At 49.8% G+C, this 26,167-nt stretch overlaps 14 protein-coding genes across 14 annotated transcripts; 10 read left to right on the top strand and 4 right to left on the bottom strand.

Annotated features, from left to right (window-relative positions):
* Positions 1-2,145: 2,145 nt before the first annotated feature.
* Positions 2,146-3,617, top strand: M438DRAFT_265535 (putative C4-dicarboxylate/malic acid transporter; the record flags this gene model as incomplete). The annotated part of the gene is made up of 3 exons (XM_029900034.1): positions 2,146-2,362; positions 2,420-3,270; positions 3,327-3,617. The coding sequence occupies 3 exons, from the start codon at positions 2,146-2,148 to the stop codon at positions 3,615-3,617; spliced, it is 1,359 nt and encodes a 452-aa protein (XP_029765170.1).
* Positions 3,618-4,200: 583 nt separating this feature from the next.
* Positions 4,201-4,941, bottom strand: M438DRAFT_394499 (uncharacterized protein). Its single transcript, XM_029909166.1, has 2 exons — positions 4,685-4,941; positions 4,201-4,611 (listed from the first exon to the last, which is right to left on the bottom strand). The coding sequence occupies exons 1-2, from the start codon at positions 4,835-4,837 to the stop codon at positions 4,252-4,254; spliced, it is 513 nt and encodes a 170-aa protein (XP_029765171.1). The 5' UTR covers positions 4,838-4,941; the 3' UTR covers positions 4,201-4,251.
* A 680-nt stretch (positions 4,942-5,621) lies between these two features.
* On the top strand, positions 5,622-6,479 carry M438DRAFT_250377 (uncharacterized protein; the record flags this gene model as incomplete). Its single annotated transcript, XM_029899638.1, has 1 exon — positions 5,622-6,479. A coding segment is annotated over one exon (858 nt), but the record flags the coding sequence as incomplete, so codon positions are not given.
* Positions 6,480-6,571: 92 nt separating this feature from the next.
* On the bottom strand, positions 6,572-6,760 carry M438DRAFT_265201 (uncharacterized protein; the record flags this gene model as incomplete). Its single annotated transcript, XM_029900003.1, has 1 exon — positions 6,572-6,760. One exon carries the CDS (start codon positions 6,758-6,760, stop codon positions 6,572-6,574), a length of 189 nt encoding a protein of 62 aa, XP_029765173.1.
* A 512-nt stretch (positions 6,761-7,272) lies between these two features.
* Positions 7,273-8,067, top strand: M438DRAFT_265894 (alpha-galactosidase A precursor; the record flags this gene model as incomplete). Its single annotated transcript, XM_029900059.1, has 2 exons — positions 7,273-7,380; positions 7,465-8,067. 2 exons carry the CDS (start codon positions 7,273-7,275, stop codon positions 8,065-8,067), a joined length of 711 nt encoding a protein of 236 aa, XP_029765174.1.
* Positions 8,068-8,345: 278 nt separating this feature from the next.
* M438DRAFT_95088 (uncharacterized protein) lies at positions 8,346-9,732 on the top strand. Its single transcript, XM_029910421.1, has 2 exons — positions 8,346-8,761; positions 8,819-9,732. The coding sequence occupies exons 1-2, from the start codon at positions 8,623-8,625 to the stop codon at positions 9,649-9,651; spliced, it is 972 nt and encodes a 323-aa protein (XP_029765175.1). The 5' UTR covers positions 8,346-8,622; the 3' UTR covers positions 9,652-9,732.
* Positions 9,733-10,373: 641 nt separating this feature from the next.
* M438DRAFT_95133 (uncharacterized protein) lies at positions 10,374-12,234 on the top strand. The gene has a single exon (XM_029910422.1). It carries the CDS (start codon positions 10,591-10,593, stop codon positions 11,746-11,748), a length of 1,158 nt encoding a protein of 385 aa, XP_029765176.1. The 5' UTR covers positions 10,374-10,590; the 3' UTR covers positions 11,749-12,234.
* On the top strand, positions 11,993-12,673 carry M438DRAFT_265804 (uncharacterized protein; the record flags this gene model as incomplete). The annotated part of the gene is made up of 1 exon (XM_029900055.1): positions 11,993-12,673. The coding sequence occupies one exon, from the start codon at positions 11,993-11,995 to the stop codon at positions 12,671-12,673; it is 681 nt and encodes a 226-aa protein (XP_029765177.1).
* Positions 12,674-13,483: 810 nt separating this feature from the next.
* Positions 13,484-13,714, top strand: M438DRAFT_265106 (uncharacterized protein; the record flags this gene model as incomplete). The annotated part of the gene is made up of 1 exon (XM_029899997.1): positions 13,484-13,714. A coding segment is annotated over one exon (231 nt), but the record flags the coding sequence as incomplete, so codon positions are not given.
* Positions 13,715-14,503: 789 nt separating this feature from the next.
* On the top strand, positions 14,504-15,220 carry M438DRAFT_265597 (uncharacterized protein; the record flags this gene model as incomplete). The annotated part of the gene is made up of 1 exon (XM_029900039.1): positions 14,504-15,220. The coding sequence occupies one exon, from the start codon at positions 14,504-14,506 to the stop codon at positions 15,218-15,220; it is 717 nt and encodes a 238-aa protein (XP_029765179.1).
* A 304-nt stretch (positions 15,221-15,524) lies between these two features.
* On the bottom strand, positions 15,525-16,878 carry M438DRAFT_95140 (uncharacterized protein). Its single transcript, XM_029910423.1, has 3 exons — positions 16,069-16,878; positions 15,991-16,010; positions 15,525-15,881 (listed from the first exon to the last, which is right to left on the bottom strand). The coding sequence occupies exons 1-3, from the start codon at positions 16,647-16,649 to the stop codon at positions 15,829-15,831; spliced, it is 654 nt and encodes a 217-aa protein (XP_029765180.1). The 5' UTR covers positions 16,650-16,878; the 3' UTR covers positions 15,525-15,828.
* A 1,675-nt stretch (positions 16,879-18,553) lies between these two features.
* Positions 18,554-19,171, top strand: M438DRAFT_265476 (uncharacterized protein; the record flags this gene model as incomplete). Its single annotated transcript, XM_029900030.1, has 1 exon — positions 18,554-19,171. One exon carries the CDS (start codon positions 18,554-18,556, stop codon positions 19,169-19,171), a length of 618 nt encoding a protein of 205 aa, XP_029765181.1.
* A 1,252-nt stretch (positions 19,172-20,423) lies between these two features.
* On the bottom strand, positions 20,424-21,727 carry M438DRAFT_342515 (uncharacterized protein). Its single transcript, XM_029904777.1, has one exon. The coding sequence runs from the start codon at positions 21,704-21,706 to the stop codon at positions 20,645-20,647; it is 1,062 nt and encodes a 353-aa protein (XP_029765182.1). The 5' UTR covers positions 21,707-21,727; the 3' UTR covers positions 20,424-20,644.
* A 128-nt stretch (positions 21,728-21,855) lies between these two features.
* On the top strand, positions 21,856-26,050 carry M438DRAFT_342516 (uncharacterized protein). The gene has a single exon (XM_029904778.1). It carries the CDS (start codon positions 22,008-22,010, stop codon positions 25,815-25,817), a length of 3,810 nt encoding a protein of 1,269 aa, XP_029765183.1. The 5' UTR covers positions 21,856-22,007; the 3' UTR covers positions 25,818-26,050.
* Positions 26,051-26,167: the final 117 nt, after the last annotated feature.

Below are 26,167 nucleotides of genomic sequence, written 5' to 3' on the forward strand. Positions count from 1 at the left end.
CGTGGACACTCTTGACAGTCGACGCCGACCATTCCTCCTTCCTCCCTCGTTCCTTTTCCCACACTCCATCATTATTGCGCATTTATCAAGAACCGGGACATGCGCTTGATACGTTTGCGCGTCTCTATCTCTGATCTTGACAATTACTCCAGACGGCCGAGTCCCGCCTTTGACACCCATCAAAAGGCACAGTCAAAAGTGATTCAATGCGACCAACCAACGAGAGCATCTCTGATCGCTGGAATCAGCACTCTCAGTGGACATTTCCTAACGTTGTGATTGCTTTATGCATTTTGGTGGAACAAATCCATCTTAGGTCTGTTGTGAGATGAGCGTGAAAGAACTCCGCCGAAAGGTACAACTCAGCTCAAAGGGGAAGTGTGAAAGTAATGGGCTCGACAACACATCGAAGTGTGCTAGTATATTCCTTGTCGCTGCCTGGTATTCTACAAACTCATGTAGGTTGTCTTCTTTGACTGCTCTTTCCTCTCTCCTTCTCGCATCACGCTTCCACATCATCGCGGCACACGCAACACACACACCGAGCCTCCCATCATGACCAACAATCCTGAAGAAGCCAGAAAGGAGACTGCTAGAAAGGCCGTCACAGAGGGTCTCATGGACCCGGCCACTATCCACCTCCTGTCGGCCGCTGGCGACGCAGCAAAGAGGTCAAGAACGCCCAGCCCCTTTGGCAGAATCCCCGTTGGTCAGGTAATCAAAGCCCTGACGAAGTAACGCATGGTTTGACACCTGACACGGACCGGTATAGCACAAGTCGAGTACCATGGAGAACGCTGCCAACAACAACAAGACGAACAGCAAGGTTGACAAGGAGGCTGGCAAGGAGGACAACGAGGAGATCGACAAGAATCAGAAGTCATCGGGTTGAGAGGTGAGCGTACTCTTCTGTCAAAGAGCAGTCGATAGTATTGCTCGCTGCGTCACATCAACCAACTCGTCACCCCTAACGCGGCATTGGCGACGAATCATCCACATGCGTCAGCGAGGAACCCGTCTCCCTTGTTGAACAAAACTGCGCCAACAAGACGAGGTCTCCACAGCCTCATGCACAGGACACCGAGGTCACATTAGCACACCAGGAGAGCAAGGGGATACGGAGTATTGGCAAGAGGTATGGACGAGAGATAGATGCATAGGATGGATGGACTATAGGCCGACGACAGGCAATGCATCTCCCTATCGTCGAGGTCATGGAGACCCTAATACAATCACGCATTCTCGTCTCAATGTGTTGCTCTCATGCATAACTTGTATTCCTCAGATGTGCAAAGGCAACGCACAGACGGAACCAAGTCCGTGGGGAAGGAGCTCGCGATCGGCAAACACCTTCCGGGCAACGAACTTGAGGCTGCAAACTGTCCAATCCCCAAGTGTCAAACAATTCTTTAGCGACTCAACCTCAACGACTTTGCGGTATAACATGATTTAAGCCTCTGATAAGCGTGATGAAACACTGCAGAGTCTTGAAGGCTGACAAAACCCTTCGGCAGTTGGCAACTCCTGACGAGTCAGCTCGCGGACACTTCCGGGAATAATTCGCTTCCCACACCTGGAAATAAGTAAGAGGTTGGAGTCGTTGCAACTCTATCTCCACCTAACGTAACCCTGCGGCCGCCGCCGAAGAACACACAATGCATCGAATATCTCGGTTACGATCAAGAATCAAGAGTCAGGACAAGGTGGGACATTCCTGGATATTCGGCATAAAAGCGCCATATGGATGCCATGGCCAAACATCATCCGAAAACCCGTGTCAATTCCTTGTCCAAGAGGCTCGCAACGTCAGAGACGAACCTCGACGCCCACCGGCCGGCCGTTTGACGAAGCTACTATTCGTCACCAAGGATTTGCCCATGGGTCCCGCCGCGGGTCTAATATGGGAGAAAGGAGCGGTGCCACATTTCCAAATTCTACTTAGCAGCACACGACCTGCTTGCTTCCTTTACTCTCATCCTTTCTGACTTACACGACAAACCTGGCCTCTTTTATGACGACAATTCTCGAGAATATTATGGATGACGTGCAATGACACAAATGAGCAAGACGCCATTGCCCATTATGCAGAACAGAGATGACGATGATGTCGAGCGCGGGGATATGTGGTCGACCGGACAGTCGAAGATGCATCTACCATGGCAAAGACCGTACGCAACAGGCACGCCGCTGCCAGGAAGTCCGGAACGACACAGATCCTTGGACGACTCAGCACAAACCAGCGAAGCCGATTTAAATGGCAATAAAATACTCTTGACGCTGAAGGAGCGTGTTAGACATTTTGTCTGGACCTGGTTTACCATGACGATGGCGACCGGTCAATTAGCGAATGTCATCTTGACTGGTATGTTGCACATGTCCAATGCCGTCGTTATAGCATAGACTGATCAATTTCGTACAGTGCCTTATGAATTTCATGGCCAATATGCTATCGGTAGCATCTTCTTCATCACCAACCTCATTCTCTTTACCTTCAATGTCACGATGATCTCCCTTCGCTTTTACTGGTACCCTTCCACCTTCAAGGCTTCGCTCACCCATCCCACCGAGTCCCTCTTCGTGCCTGCCTCTGTCGTATCGTTAGGAACCATCCTCACCAACATCACCGAGTTCGCTGTTGGCAATGAAAAGTCCGGATACTGGCTGGAGCAAACGATGGTCATCTTGTTCTGGATATACTGTGGTCTCGCCCTCGCCTTTACCTGCGGCATCTACCTGGTCATGTGGTCGACCCAAACCTACACAATCTCTCAGATGACCCCAGTATGGATCTTCCCAGCCTACCCTCTCCTGATCATAGGTCCCCATGCTGGCAAGCTTTCGTCAAGAGTAGCCCCAGAAACGGCTTTACCCATCATCGTTGGAGGCTTCTGTCTCCAAGGCATAGGCTTCATGATGTCCCTCATGGTCTATGCTGCCTTCCTTTATCGCTTGATGACGCAAAAACTACCCAAAGAGTCTCTCCGTCCTGGTATGTTCATCTCTGTCGGTCCCTCTGGTTTCACCATCGCCGGTGTCATCACCATGGGTCAAAATTTGCCTGGCTGTATACCAGAAAACTTCATGGGTGTGGGACAAATGGCTGGAACCATTTCTCTCGTGATGGCAAATTGGATGGGTATATGGCTATGGGGTCTCGCCATCTTCTTCTTTATCGTATCTTGCGGCGCGCATTGGAGTTGTGTCAGGCATGGAAGGTTGCAATTTGCTTTGACGTGGTATAGTTTTATCTTCCCTAATACTGGGCTGACTGTAAGTTCTACCCCTCTTCACTGCACTGTCTGTATTTGTTACTGACGTTTTCTCAGACTGCCACTTTCGCCGTCGCACGCGCTCTAGACCACTGCCGCCCTATCCGCATTCTCGGCTGCGTCTTCACTTGTCTTCTAGTCGCAGGCTGGTTCTTCGTCTTTGGCATGATGATCCGCGCAGTCATCCTCAAGGATATTCTATGGCCGCAGAAACAAGAGGATAGAGATGAGGGTGGTTGGAAGACTGAAGAATCGGGACTTAGTACTACTGCTAGTCGGTCACAAGCACAGCAGCAATATCCGGAGGGTAGTTCTAGAAGACAGGCGGGCTTGTTGTCGGCGGACTAGAGTTAGAGATATGATTGATGATGTAATGATGAATGAAAATATACTGCTGTCAGAGACACAATTTTGGCAGTCGGCATGTGGATTATTGTGTAATGAATCTGAAGTCTACTGTAGATCTACTCTCGCCAGTTCACACAACCGCTTTTCTTTCTCATGGCCGACCACGCTGATAACGCACGCCCTCTGTCGAAGAGAGGGATGCCGTACTTTTGGCTCACCAGGTTCTGAGAGGCACGTCGCACCCACCTCAAACCACACGCTGAACTCGAGTATTTGGTCAATTTACAGCGTCAAGTTACTCCTTGTTGGTCTATCCGGTCGAGTAGAAAGGTCTCTCATGCGCGTAGGCACGAGATTAAACATACGACAACAGTGGTAAGTATATAATCTCTGATGTTGGAATGCCCGGGACTATCTGGGCTGCAAAAGACCACGCTCTCGAAGAACAGAATGGACAAAAATCATCGCAGTCAAAATACAAAAATGCTCTTGAGCCTGGAAAATATGGCCAAAGAGAGATCAAGGGCAATGATACCTCTACAGCACAATGCAGTCATTGCAAAAAAAAAAAAAAAGAAGATGTAGCATTCTTGTATCGCCACTTGGCCAGCAAGTCTGATCTCACGAGCTATCTCTACGAAACAACTTTTCCACTCCAACTCGAACAGTCAACCTGCTCAGCACTTCCCACCGCCAACCCAACACCAGTGCTACCAAACAGTGCCGCACTAGCCCCGCTATCGATACACAAGTCAAAGTTCAAATTGGCGCCGTATTGGTTTGTTCCAGTCAATCCATTCTGAGCGCATAGAGGGTTGCTCTCCGCAGGACAGAGATTGGTAACTTGCACTACGATAGGAGCGCCGAAGGATAAGCTGTTGCCAGAGGAGTCGGTGGATGCGGTTAACTTCCAGCAGGTTCCGCATGCTGGGCCGGCGCCGGCGCCGGTGCCTACGCCGAATTCGTTCTGGGATACTGCGGCTGAGTAACCGGGCTGTGAGATATGTTAGCATGGAGAAACTGATTGGAAAGGGGGAGAGAAGGAAAAGAAGGAGAAGAAGGCGTACAGAGGTGTAGAAACCGCAGGCTGTGGTTGCGACGTTGCAGTTTCCGGAGCCCCAGGTGTCTGTTGAGCCGTATTGGGTGAAGGAGGCTTTGTAGGATGTGGCTGCTGTGGCGAGGCCGGCTGAGGCGGCGAAAAGGGCGATGGATGTGTACATCTTGTCTTCTTGATGGTCAAAGACTCAGGTGTAGATGTGTAAGCTCGGGATAGACAGAAGAGGTAGTTGGAACAGAAGACAAGGAGAAGATGTCCTAAGGTTCTTATAGGCATCAAAAGACACCAAACGTCCTACCTTGCAATGCTGTCGTCACCTACACTGTAGCTGCAACAGTTGGGCCTGTCCATCATGCATGTCGGTTGAGCCAAATCCTTACCACATATAGTTCCACAAGGTCCAGCTTTTACCTGTCATCGGAAACGGTAGTGCCTTGAATCCAAACCATGATCCCTGGTTGTAGGGTCTGTCAGGCAAAAGATCGACTTCAAACAATATATCTGAGTTGTTAGTGCAAAGGGATGGCTTGATACAAGCAATGCCACTTGCGTTGTTGTGGGCGTACGAAGCCCTGTGGATGTGGTCAAGCTTTTCACTGCTCCGCGTTTCGCACAGTTCTTTGCCGCGTTTCAGGTCTTGGATCTCGAATTTCGAACTCTGGAATGCTCGCAAGGACTGGTTTGCAATAGAATTGATGTGCAAGAGTCACGGCTGAACGGTAAAGACGGAAGAGGTTGAAACACGTGGTGGAAGGTTCTTGCCTGCAGTCATGCGGGTTGACGTTCAAGGAACCAGGGGTCGTCGCAGTCTTTCATGCAAGCCAGGCCGTCTGCGGGGCTTCTGAACGCCGACACCTCTGTTTGTGTCAACCTTCTAGGAAACTCACAGCTCCGTCGTTCGCACTTACCTGTGCTCCTACTTCGCTGACGCCATGGACACTCCAGAAACACTCACGTATCCACGCCTGAATTTGAAAGACAATACACTAGATGAGAATCTGCCTCCGGCGCGTCTCTTCGGGCACGCGTTCGACGTGAATGAACCCGAGGTAGACCTTGGCTCACTCAACTTGCTTCCCCTTGAGCTTCTCTACTCTGTCATGGCTTCGCTGGACCTGTGCTCCATCTCCACCCTCAGAATGGTCAATCGGCAAAGCTTGATGACAGTGGACACTTTTCCCCCGTTCAAGTGCATCATCAAGCACGCACATCCTGCGCTTCACGGTGCTCTGATGATCCACTCAGCAAAGTGGATTACCTGTGAAAAGCTCTTCAAAATCATCTGCACGTCCGAGTGCGAAAGTTGTGGAGATTTTGCAGGATACGTATATCTCATCACATGCAAGCGAGTTTGTTTCCTCTGCCTCTCACAGGACGACAAGTATCTCCCGTACACTTTTACGGGGCGGAAGTCCAGGGCTTTTTCGAGGATACTGGACATATTACCTCACATGAGAAGTATCTCGGGAATATACTCACCCAACGAGAAACAAGAAAGTCGTCAGCTGTGCCTCTGGGATCGGGAGAGTGTGCAACAGTGTGGCGACCTTGAAGTGATGAAAAGAGTTGGCAGAGTCGCAAGCAAGGCTTTCGACGGTAAATCTGGCAACAAGTTACGGTTCATGGCTATTGTCGAGGCACCGGTCCTAGATCATCAGACTGGGAAGACGGAGAGCGGAGTTTATTGTTCTGGTTGCAGAGACTCAACTGGCCAACGATCTCAACACTTCAGACGAAGATACTCGTCAAAAACCTTCGTTCTACATATAAAAGAGTGTGGTTCCATAACAGGAGGAAAGCACCAAAACCAATGACTACACGACTGGAACATAGTATTTACACCTGCCACCTCAAACTCTTGCCGCAGTGCCACATTCGCGACAACCGAAATCTACTCTCAAGGGCGGCGCATCTCATCTTTTCCTGGCTTGACCATGTGTGCGATGCACATGTGAGACGAATCTGGAAGGCGTTCTTTGACCATCGGAGCACATTTGAAGGTGGTTCCTTGACGAGCAATGCATTGATTGAAACCTTGGGATTTCTTGCATCCGCAAGAAAAGTAGCGAATTTTCTCGACGCACATAGCGGCCTTGGGTCGTTAGCTGATTGATGCAAAAGGATCCAGTAAACTCACGGCAAATGGTTCAAGTGACGATGTAAGGTGGTGCTGAAGCACAACTTTGTGACACTGGTCTTCGATATATGCTTGACAGGTCGATTCCTCTCTTGTCGCGAAGGACTGCTCTGCACAATCTCGCAGGGATTGATCAGCGATCTTGTGATATTTATCTCAGCTGGGCCAAAGCTGCCATCAACGACACAGGCTTAACCGCTGTGCATTTCCCGATCTTTCGGCTGGTTGATGTTGGTTCGACATCTTCTGCAGGCGCTCGTGGCGGCACGCGTATATATTGCTGTCAGAAGTTATTGTCGATTGGCTGACAATACTCCAACCCAATAACGCCATTAAGCGCCGTCGGCGTTTGTGGCGATCACAACAAACGAACAGCGTCAAAAGTCGAACATTTGCCCACCTTGTCCTGAATCTCTACCTCGATTAGCGGCCCATCGCCTGGACCCACCGCCGGCTACATCATGCCAGACATTCGACTGCTAGACGCCAGTGTCGATGATGAGACCATCAGCGACCTCCGCATATTGATCGATTCGAGGCACATCAAGTACATCACCGTGGACCCCGGTGTTTACGACATCGATACAATGTGCTTTGAGCCGTGTTTGATACCCGCCCTGCCACCACTTCCAGAACTCCCAATGGAAGACTAGAATTCCGCGCACATAACCCATCATCCATCGAGTGGCAAACCGCACTTCTCTCGCGTCACCAACGATCCACTACCCAGCATAGCACAGCCTTGGCACCCAGCTCGCGTGGAGTCTCTCGACTGTCAACTAGGAGACAAGTTGAGATCAAATGTCCACGAAGCTACTTGCTCCAAGTTTGAGGGCAAAGTGGTGGTCAAACTGGCCCGGTTCCCGTGGGAGATTTGGCAACTCGACTACGAAACACAAGCATATCAATGGATTCAAGGCCATGAAATCGCACCTGCCTTCCTCGCGCACCTGACCAAGGAGGGCCGTATCATTGGCTTTGTTATGGAGCACATTGTGAATGCGCGCCATGCAGAACCAGAAGATCTACCGCTTTGTCAAGAGACACTGCGTAGGTTGCACAGATTGGGTATCAAGCACGGCGATGTCAACAAACACAACATACTCGTTCGGGACAGCACTGCGATATTGATCGATCTCGACAACACTTTGAGGGGCCAAGAGGCGGATGTCCTCAACGAGGAGTTCCTGTCGCTCGACGCGGAATTGCGAGACACGTCAGGGAGGGGAGGAACGATAGTGGAAAGCAGTGGTTGATATTGATTGGATTTCATCGTAGTCCAAGTTGCGGCTGCGACTCAATGCCTGTTGAAACAATTTGAGGATCTCACTTGCGATTTCTTTCAGATGCTTGTAGAGATTCAGCTGTGCCCTTTTCTTGAGATCTTTGCGGGTCCTGATATCCTCATAACCTTTGGGCATCAATCTTGTATTGTTGGAAGATGGACGATAGGAAATGGTGAGGTAAACACGGAGTAAACACGAGATTTCGGAATCTCAAAATAGAAATGGCAGGGGCGGATGCCAAGAGTCAGCGCTCCCGCATCTTCAAACAGTGGGCGGGCGCGGACCTGGTTGGTATTCACGAAGGTACCTCTTTTTCTTCCTGCTCCTTGTAACTAGCCATTCTTCCGAGCATTCACATTCATCACAACGTGTATCATCGCTATTCACGTCTAGTCACTCGCTATAGCATCACAACCTGAACCCGAGCCATCGAATCATCCACATCCGCCACTGAGGCTTCGAAACCCGACAACAACGAACCCCTTGTTCACACTTCACACGATACTCTCCGTCTAGACATTCAAGATGCGCCCGGCACAGCTTCTATCCTCGATCGCTCTCTTCTCAGCACTCAGCTCAGCATCCGCACCATGGTCCGAGTCTTTTCACCTTAAGGCCATTCGCGAAATAAACGACTTTGTCTTCCCGCGACAGGACAACTCTGGTACGCTGATCCTGCACATTGTCATGTACATAGGACACAGGTTGACATGAGCCACAGCAGCAGAATCCACCGCAGCCGCATCCTCAACCGCCGACGCTTCATCCGCAAAGTCGACGGCCGAATCCTCGGCCAAGTCCACAGCAAAGTCCTCCGACAAGGATGCTTCGTCAGACAAGAGCGCCGCTTCCACAACTGGCTCCGACAAGAGCGCTGCCGCTTCTTCGGGCGCATCTTCCACTGGCGACTCCTCCGATGCTTCGACTACTGGAAAGTCGACTGGCAAGAGCAGCGGAAGTGACAAGGCTACAAGCACAAACAAATCCTCAAAGTCAAAGACATACGGTGTTTCTGCAGGATATGGTGGCATCGCCATGATCACCCCCAACGTCTATTCATCATCTTCGTACTACAAGGTCGGCGAGTTTGTGACTTTTGCCTGGAACATGACTTCCTTGTCCGTCACTCCCACCGCAGTTGATGTCTTCGCCACATGCACTGCCAACCAGAACTTGTACACTCTGACTGCGAACATGACCATGAACGGCTCCACTGGTGCAGTCACTTGGGATACCGGCGACTACCAGGCTTCTGCTACCGTACCTCTGCTCACCGAAACCTACACTCTAATCATCATGGACGCCGCTCTACCTGCAATTAGTGCTACTGCTGTTTATGGTGGTCTTCCAGTCTACAGCGGCCACAAATTCGGCATGTACACCAAGCAAGCCTACTCGAACAACTCAAATGCTGTGCCCACCTGCGTCACTTGCAAGAGTGCTGCCATTAGGAGTAGCTCGCTTGAGAAGCAAACTCTGGGCTTTGTGTTTGGAATGGTTTTCATTACTATTGCCACATTCTCAATGTTCGTGGGCGGATTCGGCGCCTTTTGATCGAACAGCATGGTTGCTATCAAAATTATCTTGGAGGTTTCTTGGTGTTATGTCTCGGTCATTTGCATTGGGTGGGAGTTTTTGAAGAAGCAACGTCTGGCTTTTGTGTTTATCTGTGCATGTCTTTTCACACTGTCTATATACTGATCTCTGACACTCATTATGATGATTTTTTTGCGCCGGAGTCGTGGGTCGTGGTTTCCTCAAAATGAGCAAGCGGGTGTGACTTCTACCCACTTTCCGATAATAATGAATGTCCAACTTTTTACGCTTCCACTCTTCCCGCTCCTCGTTGTCCATTGTATAATCCATTCTGAGCCTTTGACCGGTCTGCGTTGCACCTGCTTGTCGGCTAATTCTCGCGCGACAAGACAAATCTACAGTTACGTGCCGCATCAGCTTCTAACAACATCTTTTCGCCACATCCAGCCCTCTCCACTCCTCGCCTAGCCATCACCAGCTCGATTTCCAGGATCCATGTCCGTCCGCTCGAGGCTTGCAGCTGAGCTTCAGTATAGGACCAACAAGTACAAAATTAAAGAGAAAATTTACCTTCTACTCAAAGATGTTTTCCAAGGCACGCGCAAAGACGCGTCGCAACAAGAGATTCAGGAAAAATTAAAGAAAGTTCAAGGAAATCCAGATCTCGACGCCTTGGAGAGTCTATATCCGAAGATCTCTATCTTCAGAAATGCCGCGCTGTTGGCTCGCAAAGGTCTCTTCGAAGTCGACGAAAAGAAGAATTTGACATATTTGGATGCTACTGGAGCGGCTAGAGCTGAAGCACCGCTTGTTAGACGAGCAATTGACACCACAACTTATACCGATCCGTGGACTAAGAGTACCTATGATGGGATGTATCACGCTGTAAAACAGAATTTTTGAGGCACCCCGAGGAACGAAACGAAGCAGGCTTTCGTCGAAAGGCTTGAGAATTTGATGGCGGCCAGTCAAGAAGTAAGAGAATTGAAAGAACAGTATGGTTTTGGACGCATCTGCGCCAATCTACGGCAAATGATCAGGGCTGGACTCTTTCTCGTGGACTATGACCTCCATCCCAGTCGTGAGCAAGCGATTGTTGCAGCCTCAAAAATCTCTGGGGAAAGAGTAACCACGACAGAGGCGATCCGCGAAGGTTCCGAACACGACCTAAATCTACTGCTCAACGATCATCTGGAGTCATCGAAGCACGCGTTATCGAAACTTCGAGGACTGATCAGCTTCAAGCCATCTGATGAGAGCAAGGACAATCTTCCTCCATCGCTAAGTGCCCATCATAATGAGCACTCAACTGCTATTGAGGTCGACAATGAGGAGATTGAGAAGAACAATCATCTGGTAGAAGAGATCGCACCGCCAGCCACCCTTCCATGGAGTATTGTTAGACTCCCTAACATGAATGAGGTTGAACCATCGAAGAACCGGAATCTCGTCCCAGGACCAAATCGACTGAGAATGTTTGAGGCACAGCAGACGTTCATGGCGTTAGATGACGACATGAATGAGTGCATCAGCATGGCAGTTTCAAGCACAGGGATCCCAGCCTTGCCGACGTCCCCCACACTGGAAAACCGCATGGATGAGCAGAAGGACCCATCAATCTCCAAGCCCTCAACAAGTGAGCCCACAAGACTTCCAGCCTTGCAGGAGCTTGGCTTGGGATCAGGTCTGGGGCAGGAGCTGAATCTGAGTGGCTTGCGACTTGATGGTCTTGAGCTTGAGGACACTCCTAGCTTCCTGCATATACTCGAGCCTGTTGAGAACAAGCACGCCAATGCAAACAAGAAATTCCAAGCTTCTGTCACTTTGGAGGACGCTGTATCACCTACTGATCTCTGGACATATATCTCAGAATCGAAGGAGGTCAGTGAAGATGCACCAGATGCACCAGATGCTCTTCAATTAAGTTCTCAGAATAATTTTAGCTCGCTGGCTACATGGAGGTACAAGCCTGTGGGACCTATCAAGATGCGATACAAGTCACCTGAGACCGATATGAAGTCTGCTACCGAATCAAGCCCTGATACCCAATCAAAACCTGACACCGACTCAAAGCCAGAGAAGATTGCGGATCAAAAAAGGGTCGACGCAGATTGATGAACTTGGGATGATTGATCTTGATGAGCACGAAGCCACCATCCCAAAGTCTGAAAGCGCTGAGGTAGCCGACGATCCTCAGGAGACTTGCTCAGAACAGCAGAAGGAACGAAAGAGCCTCCTCCGTGAGGCTGAAGAAAGCCTGAGGAAGGCCGACAGACCGAATCCTAAAGCAAGGGACGGACCCCGTGCGAAATATATGGTGAAGAATAAGGTCCCAGAAGAGATCAGTCAGTATGCAACGATGCCAGTTCCCGAGACTTATGATCTCTACCTGCCATATCGCGTTCAGTACAAGTTGCTCACCTATCTACAAGCCTCGCTGGAAACGGTTTGCTTTGGCTATCTGAAACGTGAACACTCGCACACTTTGGAAGGGTCAGATTCACTGCGGGAGGTGGAATATCCCGAAAATTTGGAATTGCCGCAGTACGTCAACATCTTCAGGGAACACGTAGAGTTTGACTCTCAGGCACTCAACAAGTATCTCGACAAGCCCGTCAAATATCTATACAATTCTCTTGTGTGGTTACGTCACTATACCGTACACCGGAGACAAGTCAATATCGGCTATCTGTATGTATGGGTCAACGACGCACGCTCACTCGCGAAGCTAGTAGGGGATTCAAAGGCCGCCGAACAATTCGAGACCACGCAAGTCAAGCTAGAGCGACTGCTCGCGGGACTGAAAAGGAGGAGAGTCAAGTATGAGGATAAGTTGCTGGCGAAGGTTAAGGAACTGGCGGCCAAGAGAGCTGAGTTGGATCACTTGGAGAAAGAGGCAATGGAGACATATGTCAAGGATGTCAAGCGGTCCAAAACTCGGGCTGAGAATAGCTTGAGTGTCAAGCTTGAAGATCTGGTTCCAGAACCTGAGAAGGCACAAGACGTTTCTTACCAGAACCTGCGAGCGGCGGTATCTTGAGCGGGCTCAAGAGTTTGGTCGGCGCTTGATCAAAGTCGGAACATCTCTATGCGGATCATGTTCTGGATATCACAGAGTGATACCCGGCTCGAGGACTCTTCTCGTAATCAATTCTATGCTCACCGCACAAACCAGGGAGCTCTTCATCAGCACTTTCTGCCCATTTTCGCTACTCGTTGCTCTTCTCTCGTACGTACGACTACGAGACTACGATAGGTCTGTCGTGACGAACAAATTCTAGACTCTCGTACCTTACGCGCGTTATATCTCCACTCCGCTCGGCCATGTCGATCTTCAACTCAACTCCACACGATCGTCAGGGGCGGTAGAGATTCTCCAGTTTTTGCGTCACTGTAGTTTTTTAGATCTTCAGGGGAAGGATTGGATGTCGTGTGATTGTGGAGGTTGAGGTGATGCAGCCTGGTTGAAGTAAAATTTGTACGAGTAATGGGCACAGATCATCGTTTCAGAGTGAGTCATCGTCTTTGGTGTAGCAGTACTCTGAGTAGGCACAGCAAAGTCGCTTCTTAGGCACGTCGAGCTATTCGACAACAGAAACTTGATCTTGATCAAGATGGCCGCATTCGATGGTCTGACTGGTAATCTGCATGTCGTTTACCAGAAGGACCTGTCTCAACATTAAGGCCACCTGCAAGGCTATGATTGAGCTGACTCGCGCTCCTTCCCTCGCGAGAGGAACAAAGCCATGTATGAAAAAGTCATATAGCGTCCAGTCTGCTAAACAGAAGTCTCCTCGAAGGATGATCCCTCCCTCTCTCTCGCGCAAACTCTCCCAGTCAGATCGCCGCCATGACCTCCACAATCCTTCCTGCAGAGCTCTTCCGCCACATCTTCTCGCTGCTCCATCTCAATCAGCTTGCGTCTTGCGCCTTAGTCTCCAAGATATGGCACGCTCACGTCACGCCACTCATGTATGAGTCTATCGACCTGACCTGGCGCCGTCCCATAGCTATGTGTGACCGTGGTCTCGATAGCCTTCTTCTCGATCCTTGCCCTTGTGAGGACATGGGCTTTTGCGACTATAAGGCTCACCTACGTGCTCCTATCTCCGGACTTCGGATACAGCGAAGACACAGTCACCACACTAGTGTCACTTGCATTGTCCAGCCTTTTGGCCATGACCGATCATTTCCATCGCTGTATCTCTTGGCTCGAACCTTGCTATCTTCCCCTTGGTTGGCGCGTCTGATTCTGCGTCTACGTGTCGCTGGGTCGGTGCCAAGATCCGTCTGGACGAGTCCTGAGCAGACGTGTCTCTCCCTGCACGACAAATCTCATCTCCGGCTTGTGCTTGACTCAAGAGGTTTCATATCACCTGTCGAATGGCTCGAGAGACTTGATGCCGGAGATCCTATTGCTTTTACAGCTCTCGTTCTTGCCTTTGTCCCGAACTTGACGCAACTAGATCTTGGGCCGGATCTTCAGAATGCTCTAGGGCTCTACTCTGCTTCACAACTGTCAAAGCTGTTACCAAATCTACATACCGCCTCGATAGGTGCGATCGAAGACAAGGTCTGGATGGGTAGAGGTAGGGCGCCGTTCAACTACGCATCATATGCTCCTCAACTTCTATCCATGCTTCTTCCGGCAGTACACCACGTGTTGTTGAACATACATAGCATTACCAACGACTATCTGCATTCAATCCTTGATCAACAACCAATAGGACGGAGACTCTCTTCTTTGACCCTAGCATATACGCACCTCAATGAGCATGGTTTGTATCACTTGCTCCTCGCCTGCCCAGGGCTGCAATCCTTGAAGTATGATTACTGGACCAGATCGCCAGAGGAAGACTGGGATGATCCTATGCCAGAGCCCGATTGCGAGAGTCCAAATGCTTCATCTCAGAAGCTCGTCGATGTCGATGTCCTTGAGCGAGCCCTTCGCGTTGTCAGAAATACACTGCAAGTTCTACATTTACACATCGTGCCTCCGCGAGCACCGTGGAATCAGTGCCTTCGCAGCATATCTTTCCAGGATTTTCCTAGTCTGCACACTTTACATGTCCCTTTGCAGCTCCTTGCGGACAAAGCAAACACGACATCGCGACTCCACGAATCACTTCCTAGATCGCTTCGGGAGCTGTGGCTGAATGATGATGGAGCTCTGCTATGGCTGAACCATTTCGACTTCAACTCACCACACGGCGAAGAATGGACGCTCGACAACTATTGGTACGAGAAGAAAAATCATCCGATACATTCGGACGAAGAAATCACCAGCTTGATCTCAGACTACCTCTCAGATTTTCATCTTTACACACCACATCTGAAATCGCTCAATCTGCTTTTCTACTTTTTCGAATCTTGTACCTGGGGTCATCGGGATGTTTCGTTCATCGAAGACACTCTAAGAACGGCTAAATGTGCCAACGGAGTCGTACTTTCCGTTTTCGAGCTACTCAAACGCTCCTATCGCCTGCAACGTGATCTCTCTACTAATGGACAATATCCTCCCTACTTTAGCAGAGCAGTCATGAAGAAGGGCTTGGATCTGAAAAAACACAGGCGTGAACCTGCATAGGTATGATCGTTGGTGGAGATGTTGTATTCTACCGATCAAGATGAGCATCTTTCATAGCTTTGGTAGTGGCGGTGGTTTGAAAGTATGTGAATTTCACATACCACGAACGAGGTGCTTTAAAAGCATGGTTCCAATTGATTGAAGCAGTGTCGAACTTGACGACTCTTTCCGATTGCTTCGGGAGAAGCACTTCGATACCAGACGATCGAGAGGTTTTTGATTGAGGTAGGCTGGTTGCTTGCGATATCAATTTCGAGGACAAAACATAAGGTCTTTGACGAGCATAAAATATAAGCAAGCACTAAACACAAGCTCAACTTTGCTTCTCACAGAACGAGAATTGAAGTCACCGCGGTGTACCGGGATAGTGACAGTCTCACTTCGGAGCCAAACAAATAATCATTCTGGTCATTCAAGCATCGAGCAGCAAACCAAGTCGACCTTCCTGCCGAAACAATTGATACAGCACCCAGGGTCACCCCATCGACCACAGCTACCAAAAATAGAAACACAACCTTGTCGTCGCATCGACTGCCCTCCAGCCATTCAGCCCCCTTATTACGAGTCTCACAACAGACACACGGCTCGAATGACGAAGTACCACGAACTCAAGTCTCCATTCTCGATGGCAGTGAAAACATAACAAGCATTTCTCGCCATCCTCGTACACGTGTTAGGCCAAGCAAAATGCTCATCATACCATTTTCTTGGCATGACCCGCGGACACCCGGTCGGTCTTGTTTGAAGTTTTCGATCATGGTTATTCTTACCTATTTGACACATGCTCGGACCGATTTGAAGTAGGCAGCAATGGCTGTGCGATATTGAGATACAAATGGTAGTCTTACAATGCCATGGAAACGCGAGAAAGTGGTGTTGCTGAATATTGGAGTTGGGCAGCAAGAAAGTATCGGACAATAACACAGACAACAAGTTTGCGAGCACGGTGAAGCAGATTGGTATTAGATTGGACTGCCAGTCTGGTTACTGTAGCTTCGGAAAGGCTTTTGCGTGGCTTCGGAGAGGCGTACCCGTGGCGTGTTGGTGTGAGTTCGCTTCTTTGATGGTTGGCCTTCTCTGTTTGCGGCCCTGAAACAAGAAGCTCTTTTTGTACGACGCGACCTGCCACACTCTGCTGACATGCGCGGCTAACAACGTGTTGATGCTCATTCGACAGGATCACCGTTATCAGGGCTAGCCCTCTCATCGGCTTTCCCTTGCAGAGATGATGTGTCTTGGAATGTTGCGCTTGAAGGAGATTACCCGCCGACCGAACCCCTGGCGTCCTGCTTGATGATCTCAGATACGTGTGCCTACTACTCACCGTGTGATGATGATTGGGGTAGAGAAGTAAGAAGATAAGCGTGTATGCGTGTCCGTTTGTGACGGGTTGACGGGACATGTCTTTTTCTGCAGGTCGCCTAACCATTCTCTAGTCTGAATAGAGAAGACAGAAGGTGAAAGGCGTGAGGTGTGGTGGTAATCTGCGGTAGAGGAAGATAGGTTCGCGTTCCGGAGTACCCTAATCAGACCTCATTCCGCCAAAATGGTCGGGTAAGATCTATTGGTCGCAGATTCGAAATCAACCCCTGGCTTGTCTTGGTCCTTGTCCATCCATGCTATGAGCCGCCAGCTCACCGCTGTCATGCAAGAAGTTGACCTGAGACCACCACACGTGGTTGCAAAGCTTGGAAAATCTTGACTTGACCGTCGTTCGTCCGTTGACACATGCATACCTTGATGTGGAATTCGCGGTGTACGAAAAGATGCGGAAGTTCGATAGGCGATATTGTGGCTTGCATGTTCCTGTCGCACCGGCAGGCGGTCATCTAACCAAGGCACCGGGATACTAGGTGCCCAAGTGCGGCGCGGGCGGCCGGAAGACGTTCACGGACTGTTTCGTGTGGCTTCTTTTGCAGTGATCGCTGCCTGCACCGGACGATGGAAGGTTTGCTCTAGGCTGGCGACAGGTGGACAAATCTGAAAACGTGGATTAGGTGGAAGTACGCGCATATACATTTGACGTGTCGAGGTTTCATCATAGCTGATGTGTATTGTATCACATAATACGTCGTTTTGTGATGAAGATGACTTAATCTCTTGTCGCAATGCTCGTACAGTCAGCAGATGGACACATGTGAGAGTCGCGTCGACCTTCTTCGAAATACTCTCCATTCTCTGGCTGCAGGGATGAGAAGAGAACAGCACAACAAACTCCATCAGATGACAATGGAAAGTGCGAAAAGAGCAAAGCAAACAACGTGACTGCCGCGTAAAGTTCCCGTACCATCTCTCAAAACTTCAGCCTCCCAAGCCATCCTTTCCACTTTTCTTTGCAGCCTGCTGCGTGTACTAAAAAGCGGGCCGATGATCCCTGTCGTTTTTAGCTTACTCTGGGGAAGAGGCGGAACAAGCAAGAAAATCATGCAGACAAAGAGTTTGGGCTGTGGGAAGAGAAGCATCGATCAAGGGGTGGATGGGAAAGGAAAGAGGTGTGTCAGAGATGGAGAATAGAGTGAAGGGATGCGATGCTGTCAAAAAGATATAATAAGCAGCGTCTCCCTTCGCCCAAACATTACCGGTTTGACCATCTCGCTATCTTTCAAAACACGCGCCTTCCAAGTTATATCCACGTGTCTTGGTAACAGTTTATTTCTGTTGTTTTGACTCGGCTTTCGACACAAGGCAGTCGCGTCTATTGTTGTGACTCTGAACCTGCCTACCTATTTGTCTTCACTAGACCACAGGCAACAAGATTGTCCTATCGAAACCTTGGACCTCATCTCGTTTCCCTCAGATATTACAAGGAGTCAGCCTCTCGTCCGTTGTCACCCATCTCGTGACCGATATTCCTCCACCTTGAACACACTCGGCTCCACATACGACACAAGTTTTCAGAGATAGCAGTAAAGATCATCGCTTCAGCTTCCTTTCGACCTATCTTACTGTCCATCCCCTTCCCCGCAAAAGCGATCGTCGGTTGTCCAGACCAGGGTTACTCGGTTGCTGCCTCGTCCGTTTCCCTGTCCGAGGCTATTTCCCATACCAAGACACCAAGCTTTACACAGCCCGAGTGAAGAGATACAAGCCCGCCTATCTTTTTGTGTTGATCGCACTGGCACATGTCATTTCTGACAACGAACAACCGAGGACATCCGTTTCAGCTTTGAGATTTGATAAGAACAAAACAATATCCTGCCTGAATTCCTCGACTTTCCTGGTTTCTTCTGGTCTATATTGGAATCTATCGGATTATCATCGAACTAGAAGCAGATCTCAGATTTCACAATACTTCACCTTCACATCACGACAACAACAAACACACTAGCCACAATGTGTGTGGCCAACCTCAACGTATCGACGCAACCATGCTCTCATCGCTGGTATAGTCTCGTGAAACCATGTACAAGCACAACAAACCTCGCCAACTGCCCTTCAAAACTCGCACTCGAAGGTTGGGAGACAAGACTGGAGTCCTGCCCTTGGTGCGATGACTCAGCTTCCGACTCTGGAATTCTTGACGACAGCAATCACCGTCTCTTCGGCGGCAGTGTATCTCGCTCCCGTAGTGGCAGTATCGGAACTTCTGTCACTAGCCCCATGCCTCTTGTTGCTGAGAGACATCGTCGTCAGAGCAGTGCTACCAACTCGACTACTTCACTTTCGAGGAGCACAAGCAGCCGCATCATGCAAGACGACGATGACGAAGCTGAAGAACTCGGCAGAGGTGAAAAGGCACGCATGATGAACTGGCGTCTTGATGTCTACCTCATGTCTCACCCTGAGCGAAAGCAGCGCTTGTTGCAAGAGGACGAGGGTATCGCGCCCGAAGCCTCTGTGCCCGAGCAAGGTGGCTTGAGCAGATCTGGCAGTATCAGAAGATCTGGCAGTCTGCTTGGCAAGAAAATGAAGAAGGGTATGCGTCTCGGCAAGACCATCTTCAAGGGTTGAGAAGTTACTGTGCCTTCCATCTATCCTTCTCCACTCAACATCGACTAAAGTCATCACTACACCAACCAGCCGCTTGGACATCTTCGCTCCCTTTGGACTATCATCATCCGGCAAGATATACAGTCCAGCAATATCGCTGTCGCAATAAAAGTCAGCCACTGCATACCCCACACCACACTCATGTCTGGCAGGGCAACAAGCGAGTGATCCACCCTCTCACCGCTATACCAAAGAGGACTCCACATCTCCTCACCGCCACCCCACGCTGCAATAATCCGCCTTACATTCTTCTCTCAACCAGAGTCAAGATATCACGAAGAGAGGATTCACTTGACTCTACTATCTGTTTTTTGTGTTTCTCCAGTCCCAGTTGGGACTCAAAAGCTGCTCTATACCCATCTTATCTTTTTCTTTATTGGTGGTGTGGCTTTGCTCAAACAGGATGATTGGTTTTAGATCAATATTAGTCTCTGCTCGATTACAATGTACTCATCTCATGACCTGTGTTTATTCTCCCAATCGCATGATTGCCGCACTATAAAAGACAATTCGACCGTCTGATTGTTACACTCCATCGCCACCACTCCTGCTTCCCAGGCTAAGGTCGAAGCCCACCACATCGATCTGCTAAAGCTGTATGGCTTGAACATTTGATGTCATGGAACAGTGCAAGGACCGCAAGGGAACGAAGACAACGGCGTCAGTGAATCATAATCGAGAGCTTGGTTTCCCGTGTACCCGTCAGGTGGTGATGGGATAAGATGGTGTATTACGACAAGATGTAGATTAGGACATACATGGGAGTTGAGAGGTGGCCAGGGAGGATAGATTGATAGAGGGGATATTAAGTCGTTAGCAGCCAGAATTGTTCGCACTACATCTTCTGCATGGAAAACCAGCAGGGTCACTAATCTGCTGGACTTACGGCTTGTGCTACCTTGTGTTTCGAACGAGCAGGAGCGATGGCAAGCGGACGACGACAATGGCGTCAGTGAACCACGCTCTGAAACACTACCTTCCCGTGTAAGAGCGTGAGGGGCGATAGTATAAGATCCTGCAGTGCGTCAAATGGAGCTGTTAATGGGAAAGTCAGACGCCGGGATGGAAATTGATCAAGCTGAGATTCCTGCTGGTGTTTATCAAGTGAGAAAGGTCCGCGCCGTACGGGGAAGTTGGGAGGAAGAGATCGAGAACATTAAGGGGGAGACTAAGGGGGCAGATGCGGTACAGCACGACAAAGACGACGATGGCGTTAGTGAATGATTGTAGAATGTACAAGCTACCTACCTTATATGCGGAAAGGGGAAAGTGTGCGATCGTGCGTGTTTTCAGACAGAGAGATAAAGGAAGGGGGCAGTGAGAAGCAGACAGTCATCAGGACGGACGCCGAGACACAGCTTGGGTTCTGGAATCGAGGGCTATGCTTTGTAGTAATATGTTCATTGATTCGTTAAGTCGTGCGTGGCAACATACTCAAGAGTCTTCTGTGTTCTCCTTTACGGCTGCATCTTCTTCCTTGGCCGGTTGTGCACCCAGCTCTTTACCCAGACCAGTCAAGAAGTCGTCGGCTTGTTTCTTACCTTGCTTCTGCCTGATGGCATTTCGTCTCTTCTCAATCTCGTCTTTGCGGTCCTTCAGCCTCTTCTCGCGTTCAGCTCTCACTCTTTCCGTCTCAGCTCTCTCCATCTCTAGGTTCTCAAACTGTCTCTTGCGCTCTTGATCATCGTGACTGAACTGCATGAAGCCAACACCCTTCTGTCTAATCTCCTTGGAAGAGTCGAAGTGAGTGTCTGGCGGAGGTGTGAGTGACTTGTCGCGTTTAGCAGCAAGATCGGCCATTTGTTGTGCAACAGGCTCGTCTGGGTTGAAGGCAGAAGCTTGTACGGTATCTCCGACGATGAGGTTTGTAGGCATGTCCGGTCGCGAGCGCATTGCAGCTTCTGAGCCGAGTTGAGCAAGTCGCTGTTCACGGGCGCGTTGAGCGGCAGTGCCTGTACGTGTACGGCCAAATTCATCCTCCCATTCTACCATCTCTTTGTCGCTGTCTGATTCATCTTCTGAAGAGGACTGATCGGAGAGCTGTTTGTCCTGTTGGTCGGCCCATTTGCGATCAAAGTCGACTAGGTGTGTATCGTTCTCATCGCCGACGTCGCCTCGTTTCATGGCGGCGTAGAGGCGAGCCTTTTCTTCCATCTTTCGCTTTGAGCGGTGCCATGCTGAGGAATCTAGGGCTTCGGAGGATGTGCTGTGTTTCTGATCAAAGGCGGGAGAGTCATCTTCGAGGTCCCTAGCAGCTCTCTTCTTGACATTGCGATTGTGTGAGGCGAAAATGTCTTCCTTCTTTGCGCGTGGTCGTGATGAGGTGGTGGTTGAGCGAGGTGATGTGTTGGTACCAGAGTTGATCAAGGATTCCAGCTGCGAAGTGAAGGCGAGGGTGTTTGAGGAGTTGATCTCACGCGACGACTTTTGTTTCTTTGCCGGCTTGGGCGCTCCGTACAAGGGCGCATCTTTTGCTGATGTGTTTCTGTACGACATTTTGGATTGATTCGGAAGAAGGAGATAATTAGCTGGAGTACCAGAGTGGATTTGATGCATGTGCGTGACTCGTGAGCTGTCTATACCATCTGTCGCATGACTCTGGCTTCCATGACGTATGATGACTTTGAGGGCAGGCACGCTTCACTGGTCCTTCTCTTTTTGGAACCCTCAATCACTCACTTCTGATTTCACATCCAACATTGATCTGTTCTGAAAGCTTGTGGTCTTCTTTTGTCGTTCCTGTCCTCAAAGTGATCGTCTCTCATTGCCTCCTCTCCGCACGACTCCCGGCGCAAACATGGACGACTCAGAAGTCAACCAAGACCAGACGGAATCACACATCAACAACGATCAAGACCCCGCCGTTGCAGAATCACAACAGCCAGACCAAAACAAAGACACCGAGCCCTCTGTCGATGTATCATCACCCGCCTCCCGCCCCTACGACGACGACGCCGACGAAGCCACCCGTATCGCCTCCCTCGCAGCAGGCATCCGCGACCAAGACGACCTAGAACGCGACATCGGTCGTCAAGCCGACGCCCTTCTCCTCGAGCAAGCCGACGAACGCGACACCAAACGCCTCGAACGCACTCTCGCCGAAAAGTCCCGCCTCGACGGTCAAGTCCATCGGCTGGAGACAAAGTTGACCGAATTCGGCAACCAAGCTACCAAGAACAGATACCGTGCTGAGATTGCGAATTACAAGACGCAGATCGAGGGCTTGCAAACGGATCTGGATCAGATCCAGGCGAGGATTGAGCAGAGGAAGGATGAGGTTGCTAAGGCTGGGGATACCTTGTTGGGGGAGGCGGGAAATCAGAAGTTGCCTGGTGAGAGCCAGAGGGATTTCCTGATCAGGACGGGAAAGATTACGCCATTCTCGAAGATGGGAAGGCAGTTGTTGAGGACGTCTTCAAGTCTTGCTGAGGTCATGTTTGATGCGGAAGAGGAAGAGGATGAAGATGCAGCCGAGAAAGAAGTTCAGGCTGATGCTCAACGGTCACATCGGAATTTAAGGATGCCTGGTTTTGCTGAGGACGAGAAGAGTGAGGCTGAGGAAGAAGAATTTCCAGAAGAGAGACCCAACAAGAGACGAAGGCTGCAATCTAAGACCAAAGGCAAGGGTCGTGCGGACGAGGACGTGGAACTGGAATCTGCTGCTGAAGAGGAAGAAGACGAATACATCCCGGATATGGACGACAAGGAGCTTGCCGCTGTTGGTGAATCTGACGACGAGGAAGAGCCCGAAGATGAGGATGTCGATGGTGACTTTTCTCTCGGCACATCAGGAACTCCCAAGCGCAGGAGAGGCGGAAAGAAGATCACCAAAAAGGCACAACAAGCAGCTGAAGCACAAGAAGATCTCGCTGGAATTGATGATGGCAACGAGAAAGTATACCAAGATAGACTACAAAGCTGGATCAGACGACGAAGTGCTGCACGCCGCAAGCATCAAAAGCCTACAAATCCTGAAGACGATGCGACAAATGTCGACATGGAGCAAGATGATGGCGAAGAGCACTCTGCAAACCAAGCAGATGAGGATGAATGGCATCTACCACATCCTACGCAAACCGATGCTGAGTTCGAAGGCGGATATCGCATACCTGGTGACATCTACCCATCACTATTCGACTACCAAAAGACTGGTGTGCAATGGTTGTGGGAACTCTACTCGCAACAAGTTGGTGGTATCATTGGTGATGAGATGGGTCTTGGAAAGACTATTCAGATCATCTCCTTCATTGCTGGTTTACACTACTCGAAGAAAGTCACCAAGCCTATCATCATCGTATGTCCGGCAACTGTCATGAAGCAGTGGGTGAACGAGTTCCATCGATGGTGGCCTCCATTGAGAGTCTCTATCCTTCACACCTCCGGCAGTGGTATGCTTGATGTGAAGCGTGAAGACAAGCTTGAGGATGATCTTGACAACTTTGATTATGACGGCAATCCAATCAAGCCATCAAAAGGCAACAAGTCTGCCAAGCGTATTGTTGACAAGGTTCAAAGAGATGGCCATGTTCTGGTAACAACCTACTCTGGCTTGCAGACTTATGCCGAATATCTCATCCCCATGGAGTGGGAGTATTGTGTACTGGACGAAGGCCACAAGATCAGAAACCCAAACACAGCAATCACTATCTACAGCAAGGAGATCCGCACGCACAACAGAATCATTCTTTCCGGTACGCCTATGCAGAACAATCTCACTGAGTTATGGTCTCTCTTCGACTTTGTCTTCCCTATGAGACTTGGCACGTTGGTCAGCTTCAAGCAACAGTTTGAAACTCCCATCAAGCAGGGTGGTTATGCGAACGCTTCCAACTTGCAAGTCGAGACGGCGATGAAATGTGCAGAGACACTCAAAGATACCATCAGCCCTTACCTCCTTCAGCGCTTCAAGGTCGATGTCGCATCTGATTTGCCGAAGAAAAGCGAACGTGTTTTGTTCTGCAAGTTGACCAAGCCTCAACGAGATGCCTATGAATATTTCCTTAATTCAGGCGACATGACTGCAATCTTGAACGGTAAGAGACAAGCACTCTATGGTATCGACATTCTGCGCAAAATCTGCAATCATCCCGATCTTACAGAGCACAAGACCTTGTCCATCAGAGCTGATTACAACTACGGCAATCCAAACAAATCTGGAAAGATGCAAGTCGTCAAAGCTCTACTCGAGATCTGGAAGAAGAACGGACACAAGACTTTGCTCTTCGCTCAACACCGTATCATGCTCGATATTCTTGAACGCTTTATCAGAGAAATGGGTGGTATCAATTATCTTCGCATGGACGGCAACACTTCCATCAAAGACAGACAGACGCTCGTCGACAAGTTCAACAAGAACCCAGACTTGCATGTTTTCCTTCTCACTACAAAGGTGGGTGGTCTAGGTGTCAACCTCACAGGCGCCGATCGCGTTATCATCTACGACCCTGACTGGAACCCCTCTACCGATGTCCAAGCTCGTGAACGAGCATGGAGACTTGGTCAAAAGCGCGAAGTCGAGATTTACCGTCTCATGACTGCCGGCACCATTGAAGAGAAAATCTACCATCGCCAGATCTTCAAGCAATTCTTGACCAACAAGATTTTGAGAGATCCGAAGCAGAGACAGACTTTTCAACTCCGAGACTTGCATGATCTGTTTACTCTGGGAGAGGCCAGTGCTGATGGTCAGACAGAGACAGGCAGTATCTTCAAAGGCACAGAGGTTCAACTTTCTGGTCCCAAGGCTAGCGATGCAGAAACCAAAACCAAAGAACAAGAAGATGCCGAAGCGACAGCTGTGGCTGAGAAAGCAGCAAAGGAGAAAGAGGTCTCTTCCATCATCGGAATCTCCCACGCTGAGGACTTCCAAGGCGAAGAAAAGAAACCCGCACCCGCAGCCGACAATGCTGATGGTGAAGAAAATGGCACATCCACTAGAGATGAACGCATGCTCGGCGCCATCTTCGCCCGCTCAGGAGTCACTTCTGCTCTCTCCCACGACGACATCATAGCTGGCAACTCTTCCTCCAAGAAAATCACCGCCGATCCCGAAATCATCGCCAAAGAAGCAAAACGTGTAGCAGCCATTGCAGCACAAGAGCTTAAGAAGGCAGGAGAGATTGCGAGACAATTACCCGCTGGAAGCGTCAGTTGGACCGGCACATTCGGCACAGCCGGACGTCCCGAAACTCCCGCTAGACGAGGTGGACTCGCAGGTAGAGGAAGAGGCGGTGGAAGAGGAGGGATCGCGGGCCCCAGTAGCGCCAGCGTGCTTTCCCATCTTTCCGCCCGTCAAGGCATTACTGCTTCTCGCACCACTGCATCCACACCCACAGCTTCCACCTCCACATCCCGCGCCGCCACACCTTCTGCAGCACATCCACAACCAAAAGGAAGAGAATTCTTGACGTTGATCAGGGATTATCTTCTTGCTCATGGGGGTAAGGTTTATACCCAGAATCTTATCGATCATTTCAATAGGTACTGTGGGAGTGCGCAGAGGACTGCGGAGTTTAAAGAGATGTTGAAGGTTATTGCGACGTTGGAGAAGGGGAGTAGAGGGAGGGGCAAGTGGGTGCTCAAGGAGGATTACAAGAAGGGGGTTTGAATGGGGAATGAGAGATGAGATGCAAGTGGGAGGAAGAGCACGAGATATGACATTGATGGAAAGCAGGGAGAAGAGAGTAGACAAATGGGCGAGAGGGACGAATTGATGAACGAGGAGGTAATGGTAAACATGACGAATGCATTGCTAAGCATAATACCCATCTCTACCACGCACAGCAACGATATATCCACAGAAAGCAAAGACTTCCCTCCCTCCAAATCATCGAAGTTCCCCCATCTTTTCAATATATCCTCCGCCCATAACCCCCTAAACGCTTGATATAAAGGCAACTCCTTTCCCAAAACCAACGCCATCTCATCAGATAGTTCCCTGCTCATGATCAAGGGGAA

Source organism: Aureobasidium pullulans (genome assembly GCF_000721785.1).
Source record: "Aureobasidium pullulans EXF-150 unplaced genomic scaffold scaffold_2, whole genome shotgun sequence".
NCBI classification, from domain to species: domain Eukaryota; kingdom Fungi; phylum Ascomycota; class Dothideomycetes; order Dothideales; family Saccotheciaceae; genus Aureobasidium; species Aureobasidium pullulans.